General features: G+C 47.1%; 2 protein-coding genes across 2 annotated transcripts; one reads left to right on the top strand and one right to left on the bottom strand.

Annotated features, from left to right (window-relative positions):
* GLAREA_00329 (uncharacterized protein) lies at nucleotides 1-3,139 on the bottom strand (the record flags this gene model as incomplete). Its single annotated transcript, XM_008085087.1, has 4 exons — nucleotides 1-537; nucleotides 590-805; nucleotides 863-2,770; nucleotides 2,819-3,139. 4 exons carry the CDS (start codon nucleotides 3,137-3,139, stop codon nucleotides 1-3), a joined length of 2,982 nt encoding a protein of 993 aa, XP_008083278.1.
* A 1,400-nt stretch (nucleotides 3,140-4,539) lies between these two features.
* On the top strand, nucleotides 4,540-8,945 carry GLAREA_00328 (C2 (Calcium/lipid-binding, CaLB); the record flags this gene model as incomplete). The annotated part of the gene is made up of 4 exons (XM_008085086.1): nucleotides 4,540-7,173; nucleotides 7,225-7,806; nucleotides 7,855-8,685; nucleotides 8,742-8,945. The coding sequence occupies 4 exons, from the start codon at nucleotides 4,540-4,542 to the stop codon at nucleotides 8,943-8,945; spliced, it is 4,251 nt and encodes a 1,416-aa protein (XP_008083277.1).
* Nucleotides 8,946-10,554: the final 1,609 nt, after the last annotated feature.

Below are 10,554 nucleotides of genomic sequence, written 5' to 3'. Positions count from 1 at the left end.
TCAGAGTTTACCGTGACGAGCTTTGAATATGGCGACCTTATCGTCGTAGAAGAGGATTTCCCGCAGGCGAAGTCTAATGCCTCCCGATTCGCCATCATCAGATCCATCCCAAGAGCTTGTATCGGAAGTACCTTCGTGATCAGAGACTTCGGATTCTGTCTCGTCGGGGTCGACTGGTGCAATCGCTGTGCCATTGTCATCCTCCTCTTCGTCATCATCCTCGTCATCACTTGCATCTTCTTCTTCTTCATCCTCATCCTCATCTATTAGTACACCGCCAGGTCCACCATTCCCATTATGAGAATGTGCCTCGGCAGCCCCATGATTCTCTTCGTGCGGACGGTTCTCCAAAATCTCAAAACATTTATGTGCAACGCCCATGTAGCACAGCTCCAACTCCGGTTTAAATACAATTACATCGACGACCTGTAGAGCCAATTCTTTTGGATCAAAGGCAGTCGTAACATGGTCGGCAATAAAAGGAATATTGAGCGACCGCAAATGGGAAATGTTTGGCAAGCGTTGAAGAAATTGATGCTGTTATCCGACGTGTTAATAGATGGAGAGGTAGGATGTTGACAGAACTTACCCAGTCTTTGTAGTCAATTGCAATACTTAGTTCTCGGAGGTTTGACATACGGCCACTGGTGATAAAGTTCAGTACGTCACGATTGGGCATCCAAGCTCTGTATCTTGTATTGTCAGATGAGCTTGCTGGACTACGAGGAATCTTGTCTGAGCTGTCCAGCAAAAGTTTCTTGATGCTTCCACGATGTCTCTTTAGGGGGCCCTTATATATGGCATCCTAAAATCACACATGTGTTAGCAGGACACAGAATATTTGTCAAATTTGACCACTTACAATTGTAACACTGGCCGTGTTAGAGCGTCTTCGATCTTGGAGGAACAAAGTTTCCAATGTGTTCGGTGCCAAGGTTTCCTTCAAAAACGATATAAGTGATGGAGTAGCAGCATCCGTATGAATCTTTTTCAGGTTGAGATGGTATTGCAGACTGACGCCTGACGCATGCTTGGAGGAAGTAGCACCTGTAGGGGAAGGTTGGAAGTGTCGCCGCAACATAATCCATAGCCTATCATGTTGGGTGCAGTCTAAAATTGTCAAATTTGTGAGCACACACCAGTCAAAGCCTTTTTGTAGTACTGCAACCGATAAAGGAATACGCTCTAGCTCTAGAGTCTGCAGCCTCAATTTCCCGTCAAGTCTCTCCCGCTCCTTAGAGGAAGCATTAGAAAGATGTTTATGTCTTGCTTGCTGCGCTGGGGCTCGTCGCAGCGGAAGATCCGTAACCAAGCCTGACTGTAGCATGTCATGTATGGGCACGCCCGCTGATGAAGGTGGTGTATGGGCAGAAATGAGGGTGTTAAGAGAGTGATAGTCAGAGTGTGTTGAGTCCATCGGTGCTGTTGGGACAGCCGAAGGCGTTGTGTACCCTAGTTCATCAGAAGCCTGAGGGAGAGATTGGTCCTGTGTGTTGAAATTGCTTGCAGGGGATGGTGCTTCTGAGAGCAAAGGTGGTATTTTATTCTCCTGCCACTCTACAATACCCGGTGCGGTAAATACCAGGGTTTGTGATGTTTGATTGAGCAGGCTGTCGTCAGTCTGTGTGTCAATTGGGAAGGGTACCTCTGCCATGTTTTGAGGGGCTTCTGCAGGCAACGAGGTAGAGGGTGGCGTCGTGCTCCAGTCCTGTCTGTTCGGCTTTGGTGTCCTGTGCTTCTTCCGGATATCATAGATACGGCCCAAGAGGATCCCCAAAACTCCTCCAAGCCGCCTCTCTCCCACTGTGCTCGCTCCTGGCCATTGTGCTTTGTGGTCAACCTGGTGTAAGTCTTGCCCGTCCCATGGTATTGCGAAGTCTCTGGTGATAGCTTTCTGAGAGATGCCGACGCGGAGTTCTCGGAGGCGGTCTTTGGATTTTGCAATCAACACGCTCATCTCATCGAGGTAATCAAGCTCGTCGATGTCCAGAACGGACAAGCTTTTCAACGGAGGGAGGACACTCAGAGTCGGGTATTCTACAGGGCTCAGGGCATATGAACGTGGAGCAGTTGGAGTATTCGTAAAACCGGGGGGAAGGGTCCATCCAATGGCAGTCATCGTACTGCCACTCAGCATCTGGGGAGTGGTGGTAGCAGCAGATCCTGATGGCTGAGCCACAGTTGCGTTGGCTGGGTCTGAGTTGTCATGCCATCTTACCCAGACTCGCTCGAGGCGGCAATCTTCATCGGAACTCCATCTAGGTAAAGAAGATAATGCAAGCCAAACATCTCTCAGCACGCCTGTAGGCATATCCCAAACGAAAGCCTCAAGATTGACCATGCGTGCGACTGCTAAAGCCACCAGTGTTCCAAGCATCTTCCCGCTTTCCTTGGTGATTAGATATTCCTGAACCCAGTCTGATGGCCCGTTGCCCAAAGAGAACTTTCGTGTGAATTGGGGATACTGGTTGCCCAAACGCCGTTGCCCGTTTGTCAACCCCAATTTCAGCTCATGATTACATTCAGTGGCATTGACTGCTCCACAGCTCGTGCAGGTGAATGATTGTTGCCGAGAATGATTTGGATAGATGTCTCCCATACAGAGCGTAGCGAGTCCATAAGTGAGTGCGTCTACACCAGTTCGTGGATCTGTTGTAGCATGAGCATCTGGCCAGACAATGTCGAATCGCGAGTAGATGTGTGGGATCGCGAGATTATGAAGGGCCGAATGCGTCAGTGCTAAGGCAGTCAAATCATTTGTATGAGTCACCTGTAGTTGCTTAGCTTGGAGTATATTTTAGAATCCAGAGAAGCCTACCTCTTTCACGATCTCCTTGAGCACATCCATTGGCAAATCCAGTAGACGTAGGGGCCCCTTTTTCTCCGCTACCGCTGTCCACTCCTTTTCTTTATCTTTCAACAAGTTCGACATCCTCCTTCTAGGATCCATGACGACCTTTGGCGTTGTTCCCGAACTCTCCAGCTGGGAGGGTTCCGCCTGTTCGTAGGAATCGCCGTTTGACGTCGAATCATTTATCGACTGCGAGGAGGACGAAGTCTTTGGAATGGTCACCAAATCTTCTGGCTGCGACATGATTTCGCTGTTCGTTGCGTCTAGGTTTGGCAGACTGGCAGCCATATTCTTTTTAATCCTGTTGGAGGTGCGTTTCGCGCGTTGTACTTTCACTCAGCGTTACCCCAAGCTGAAGCATCCTTGGTAGAGACCGACCATAAAACAAGAAAGAGAATGGTGACAGGTGGTGGGGGAGAAAAAGAGTGCGTGTTGTATCTAGTGACAGCCGGAAGAAACCGTTACTGTCCGTTTCTCAAAGTATCCCCAGAACGACGTTGGTCTGGAGTTAACGTCTGGCCAGCACACGCAAGGGTCTTTCCAGCTGTTTCTGAGCTCCAGGCGCTCGGGCCACTATTTAGTTTTAGTGTTGCAGAAAGTCGGGCACCGGGCCGCAATCGGTAACCATTGTCCGATGGGCCATTGACATCCAACATAAAGGTTCCAGGTTGTTAGCATACAATTAATGACATTGTCGATACGGGTTAATAGTATATTGTAGACAAGCGAGGGGCTCCTCCGCACGAAATCAAACTTCTCTTTCCAGGACATGGATAATGGCTGTTAGAGAAGCTTGATGTCGACAACTCCACATTCCTAAAGTAGTCTACAAAGAATCGTTTGTCTGTTCTACGCTAAGTAATACTACTGCTAGTAAAACATACCTAGCCTAGGTATATTATAATTTTTCTTATCATGTTATTATACAAGTCCTTAAACTTGGGTGTCCCCTGTTAGAAAGAGTTTAACTATATCTGAAGTTCACTATCAAACTTATGAAGCTGTGCTTAATGAACGATAAGTGATATAGGCGAGACTGTAAACTGGGCAGCGTGATCCATGTCCTGTATGCGCTACGTCACCGTAGTCAAAAGGAACAATATTTTCCAAACTACAGGTAAGCTTGAGAATGAATGTAAATCCTCTCTCCAAGATACAATGATATTGTTATTTGCAAAATTGGGCGCCATAGCATTGAAATAGTTCTCTTCAGCAAGCCCACGCCGAGGGCGGCTCGTAAAATATGGTAGAGCCTCCTTACTATTCGGCAAAGTATTAGTATTCTTTAGAACAGGAAATAAGGTAGCTCAAATTGAAACTTCGTTTCAAATAGAATGAAAAAGATTAGATTTACTGAAGACAATTAACGAAATATCGTCGACAGCCACTTATCCAACGGCCTTTGAGAGACGGCGGTTGCTGGCCCCGCCTGTTGCAGACGACAGGGTCCAAGCCTCCCCTGAACACCCACCACGAGATTCACCGCGAAGATCATATTACAACTTTCTTCGTGGCCATAACAAACGTCAACAAATCTGTCGCTCAAGTAGCGGGGGGACAGAACTATTATTTGGATCGTGTTGCAGCCACCCTCTTGCCTCAATCTCGACAGCCTCTCCCAACCCCAGGGGATACACCCCACCATACCAAACGGCGATTCGAAGCGCTCCTCCCCATCGCCGCGCAACATGTCGACCGCATCTCGAAATCGACCAAACCGACGAATTAATAGTCTCCAAAGCAGTGATAGAGCTGCCTTGTCACGAACCGGTTCCGCGTCGCGACAGCGAGCAAAGGTACCCAGTTTCAACGATGCATATACATATGCCCTTCGAGTGGCATATCTTCACCATCTTCTCCAGCCACGAGCGAAGAGGAAGCAATATGTACCAGCGCCGAAGCCGATAGCTGTCAAAAAGACTGTGATGATTGGGGAACTGATCCAGGACTTCTCGCTTGTCAGTTCAACAGGCAAAACCAAGCTCCCCCACGGATTCATGTCACCACTAGAAAAGCGATTGCAAGGCGTATTAGTTGGCAGAGAGAGACTTCCTGGGTTTAACGATGCTGCCGTCAAGCGGACATTTGCAGAGGCATATACCGCGTTTACGGAGGCCGGGTTTCGGAAACGAATGGACAAGGAGAGGCGTGTGGAGGATTTAGTTTTGATTTTCTACTCCAATGCGACGAAGGCTTTACAGAAGGGGAAGGCTCCAGACGATGACACTTGGAAACCCATGGTCGACCGGCATGTCGCTCTCTTTGTGAGACTGATTAGCAACACACTGAAGGATAATGGCAATGATAAAGATCGACCTGAGCTTATGGGCCGATTGGCGACATTGGAAAAAAAGCTCCTCACAAACGACCAAGATTTGACTACGGTCGACAAAGGAGATACAAGTGGCGGTCATACCATTGAAGTAACCGCGCCGCTAAGTTTGGATGTCAAGGACATGGTAATGGTACAGACCGTGACGAAGATATTTGGCCTTCGAAGCTCCCAAGTACAGTCTGACATTGACGCGAGTAGGAAATTATGGACAGAGGAAGCAGCTCTAATGGATTTGAAAGCATATCAGCATTGTCTTGACTCTAACACCAAGAGAACTTTGAGGAGCGACGACTTCGACTTAGAGGAAGGCTATCAAACGTGGAAAAAGGCGGAGATACCAGACCTCTCTCATATGATGGGTGATATCTTGAAGGCGAGACCGGAGCTTGTGAAGTCTTCGGGAGGTTCCAACAAGCCATTGCCAGTGATTCATTCCGGTCCTTCCAATGCTGAGGAGCAGGCGTATGCTGAGTTATCAAAATCACTTTCTAGCCCTGTCGAGTCGAATACTTTTCATTCCTTCGACGCACCTGTTGACATGAGTGCATTGTCGTTTGAAGAGAACCAGCCCAGTCGGGTTTTTCTCGAAGAGTCTACTTATACATTCATACCTTCTGAGCCACGCGCTTACTACCGTTTAATTTTATTACACGCAATGACTTTTGATCAAGTTCATGCACCGGAAAGAACCGACGGCTCGGCAGCCAGTGCTCCTTTATCGAAGCCTTCCATGGAGCTGATGACAGAGTTGGGCGTACGCTGGCGGGTACCACAGTTCAGCCGACTTGTCCTATTTCTGGATGTTGCAGCCCAGAAATTTCTTGACCAAGAAATACTTCTGGAAGATCTAGACACCGCTTTTGAATTTGTAAAGCATCCGCCACCCGAACCCAAACGGTCTCAGCACCATACAGCACCCGTTGGGCTGCTAGAAATCGACCAGAAACACTGGACGATTCAAGATTTTGCAACTTATCGACAGATCCTCTCCAATCTATATGACGGCCTTCTGCGTGACCTTTACAACGTGCTACAGCATGTCTACGACAAGAAGCCGGAATCTCCTGGAATGATCCTAGCATTTCTAGATCTCCATATCTACAATGACCCTTCTTTCTATGAAGAAGAAGCTGATGCTGATTCCTATAGAGCACAGCTTACTGAAGGTCTTCGCGGTAAAGCGGCCGCAGTATATAGGGGCTATCTCGAGGCAGAAGTGCCACAAAACCAGGAAGAATGGGAATTCTACCACGTCGTTCAGCTTGGGAAGGCAGTGGTAAAGCTTTGTAATTCGACTCAGAAACGATATCGCAAAAACCCCGAAGTCATGGGTATTAATCCCTTGACAATTTTGGTGGAAACGATGTTTCCTAGTTTCGAGAATGACGCTCATGATCTAATTCAGCGCATCATGCAGGTCGCTCAAGCCCAAGAAAAGGAAATCAGCGTCGAGGATGGCTTTGATCTGTATAAGGAGCTCGTAGAAATACGCCGAATCCACCAAGCAGCTCTCCCAAGCAAGCCGTTTGCCTTTCATATTGAAGACGTCCTAGCTGACTTTGTGTGGCGCTGGATCCGCAGAATTGATGAGACTATGCTGAGCATCGTTGATGGTGCTATTCAACATGACAGTTTCGAAATCAAGTCTGATAATCCAAACCATAATCCAACCGACGAGGAACGTCACAGTTCTTCCATCGTGGACATCTTCCGGATGTTCAATGAAACAGCTGATCAAATCTTCAAATTGGAGTGGGACAACGATGTCCAATATGCAAAATTTATGACGGCGTTGTCGAAAGCATTCGGAGCAGGGCTTGGGCGTTATTGCGAGGTCATGGATCAAAGGTTCAATAAAGAGATGGATCGGTTGTCCCCAGCCCAAGAGGCAGCTGCACAGCAGACGAAACAAGAAAAGTGGATGCAACTTGCAAAGGATGCCTGGAATAACAAGGAGAAGATCGAACCATTCCAGTTCTATCCCACAGTATGTTGAGACTCAGACTCCGTTACCTTTCGGATTACTTACTCGCGGCAGTCTTTTGTAAAACTCAACAACATCGAGTATGGCGTTCAGCAACTCGATGCTCTGGAGAAGATGATGAATGTAGATGCCTGTGCGGATGTGCTCAATAAAGTTGCACCTCCTCGAGAAAAGCAAAGACGCCCATCCAAATACGTCTTTACAATCAAGATCGTAGAGGGTGAAGATCTCAAAGCCTGTGATCCAAACGGTACGAGTGACCCTTACGTGGTCCTTGGAGATGAGTACGGAAAGCGTCTTGCAAAAACACGAATAGTCATGCGAAATTTGAATCCACGCTGGGATGAATCTGTTGATATTACTGTTCCCGGACCTCTCATGATCATTGCGACAATATGGGACTGGGACACGTTTGGTGATCACGATTTCGTGGGAAGAACAAATCTGAAGCTAGATCCTTCACATTTCAGCGATTACATGCCTAGAGAATACTGGTTAAATTTAGACACCCAAGGGAGATTGTTACTGCGAATAAGCATGGAAGGAGAACGTGACGATATTCAATTCCACTTTGGCAAAGCTTTCAGATTGTTGAAGAGAACAGAACGGGACATGACACGAGTTATTACGGACAAGGTAAGCTATTTAACAAGAATTGTGGATCAGCCAGCTAACATGTACCAGCTGTCGCAATACATTAACAGCTCGCTGTCGCAGGAGGCTTTGAAACACCTAATGTCGAGAGGAGGCATTTCGGTAGCTTCCGTCACCAGTCTTTGGAAGAATCGACAATCTGTCATTGCACCTCCAGCAGTCACACAGTTGGAAAAAGAAAACGCTTTAAAACCTCTCTTTGCATATTTCAACGAAAATTTCCAGATCATGAAACAAACCTTGACAGATGCCTCCATGGTTATGGTAATGACGAGATTATGGAAGGAGGTCCTGCTGGCGATCGAGGGTCTCTTAGTCCCTCCCCTCTCAGATAAGCCATCCTCACAGAAACCTTTAACACAAGCCGAGCTGGACACTGTTTTCCAATGGCTAGAAATGCTATTCGACTTCTTCCACGCTCGGGATGATGAAACGGGTGAAGTTCTAGGTGTACCAGCCGATGTGCTCAAGTCACCAAAGTATCACGAGTTGCAGACTCTGAACTTCTTCTACTTCGACACCACAGACAATTTGATCCGCACCTCGGAACGTATGGCCTCTGCAACTGCACAGCGTGCTCAGCAACAACGCAACCGGTTGTCTGCTCCCGCATCACTCGGAACCTCGTTCGGCTCCCTCCTCGGTACAACTTCTATGAAGAGAGCGAAGAGTATCATGATGTCCCGAAATCTCGGTACTATGCGGAAGGCTAAAGAGGAGAAACGCAAAGAGGCTCAGGCTGACCCGAGTGATGATATGATCTTGCGAATCCTCAGAATGCGACCAGAAGCGGCCCCATATATCAGAGATCGTTCAAGACAGAAAGAGAGGCTGGCTGCAGCTGCCGCAGCGGAAATGATTGTTCGTCAGAGTATGGCGCAAGGTGGTCCCAGGTTTGGTGCTAATAACCTACCTAGACGGTAGTTGATTATCTTTCACTGAAAAGTATAACCATGCATCCTGGAGCTGTGAGTGGAGTGAAGAGAAACGAAGAAATGATTTGCATGGGCGTATGGGGGAGTATTGATTACCTGCGATTTTCAAGATACAGTACATTGGTTGTTCTAGCTTACAACATTTTTGGCGGTCCATCGATCATCGCAGCAAGGTGTTTTATTTGACGATGTTCATTTTGGGTCACAGTCGGGCGTTTGACGAGAAAGAGAGATACCATTTCTTATCTTTACAGTTGTTTTCAAGTTACGCTGAAGCGGTGGGGAGCATGTTGTTGTTGATGAGTGGATTACACACATTTTTTGGACTTTACACGATTGATGGAGAATGGCCCGGTGATGGATTTGTACATGAGTTATGAGGAATTTGGGTGAATATAAATACGAGTAAACCACATCAATAAGATTCCTGCCTTTGCAAATTCCTTTAATGCCCCTATTCCCCTGCTCAATTCACTACCATTCTCATCACCGAAACAATCTTTCAGTGGCAACGGCGACTCCGATTTCCATCTCCACAAGCTAACAAATTTGGGATCCACTTGAAGTTCTCGAAACCCACATCTCCCGCAAAACACAAAACCGAATTCTCTTTCTTATCACTCTGTAATACGAACCCCGTGATCGCAGAATACGAACCGGTATCCCACTACTGCTTAGCCCAAACGCCGCAACCGTTCCGAGATCCGCTTGCTGAGCCGTTTTGGGAGTTAGCTGCTTGTGGCTTTGTGTTGGTTTGATTTAGTGCGGCCTAATACTCTATCGTAACACATAATTACTTCGCATGTCGTACAGAAGCGGTGTACTGTACACTTACTCGAAGTACAAAGTCTGAAACGTAGGGTCGTACGATAGTGTCACATGAGCGCGGCTTGGTGATTGTGATTGTAGTTAAACGGGAGATGATCGGCCTTGATATTGAACCAGTTGTTTCTGTGAGGCAGGTTGGAGATGGTGATGTGCGGTTTTACCCCGCCATTGCTGCAGCGGCTCTTATTTCGTGGCCTGTCGGGTTTTTTTGATGGGTTGTTGATCAGTTAGGGGCTTGGATGGGTTTCAGGTTTGTGATGTTTTGTGGTTTTTGGAGTTTAGGTGGATTGTTTGGTGGTTCAATTAGTATGTGGTAGGAGACAAGATAGTTTGGATACAGAATACGTGATAAGAGACAAGGTAACTTTAATCTAGACATTTCTCACCTGTATTCTGAGAAATTATAGAATCAATAAAATTTCTTCATACACACTCACATAGTTTTGCTGTCAAATCAAGGCATATTGCTGGCTTGATCCCAGTTATTGCATCCCCATTGACACCGCTACACCGATTCCCCTCGAAGCCTTCCTATCAGGTAACCAGTCGTAAACGACCACGAGTAACATTTATACTCTGTGTGTTGTTTTTGGATTAGCTCCATGTTTGCCTTTGCGTGCCCAGATGGAGGAAAAATGTCACTGTTGATAATTGTTAACCTATATCAAATCTTGTCCGCTCGTTTGGATGCCCCAAAGAGATATACCGATGTGATTCAGATCCCTGTGAACCGCATGCAGAATTATCCTCGACGCCGCGTCGTCATGAGATCGTGTTTAGCCAATGGAGGGAGTGTCCGATTGCCTGTGGAATTGATTGGATCTGGGGAAATGTAACGTCGATATCTTTGTCGATGGGGTGGTGCAATGAGGACGCAAAGCGTGCTGAAGACAAGCTGGGCAAAGAGAGGGGAGAAGGTAGACAAAGGGTCGACGGCTTCATTGAGACCACAGCCTGATTCTTGAAC

Source organism: Glarea lozoyensis, assembly GCF_000409485.1.
Source record: "Glarea lozoyensis ATCC 20868 chromosome Unknown GLAREA3, whole genome shotgun sequence".
Lineage (NCBI taxonomy): Eukaryota > Fungi > Ascomycota > Leotiomycetes > Helotiales > Helotiaceae > Glarea > Glarea lozoyensis.
This window is presented reverse-complemented; position numbering and strand designations above follow the sequence as displayed.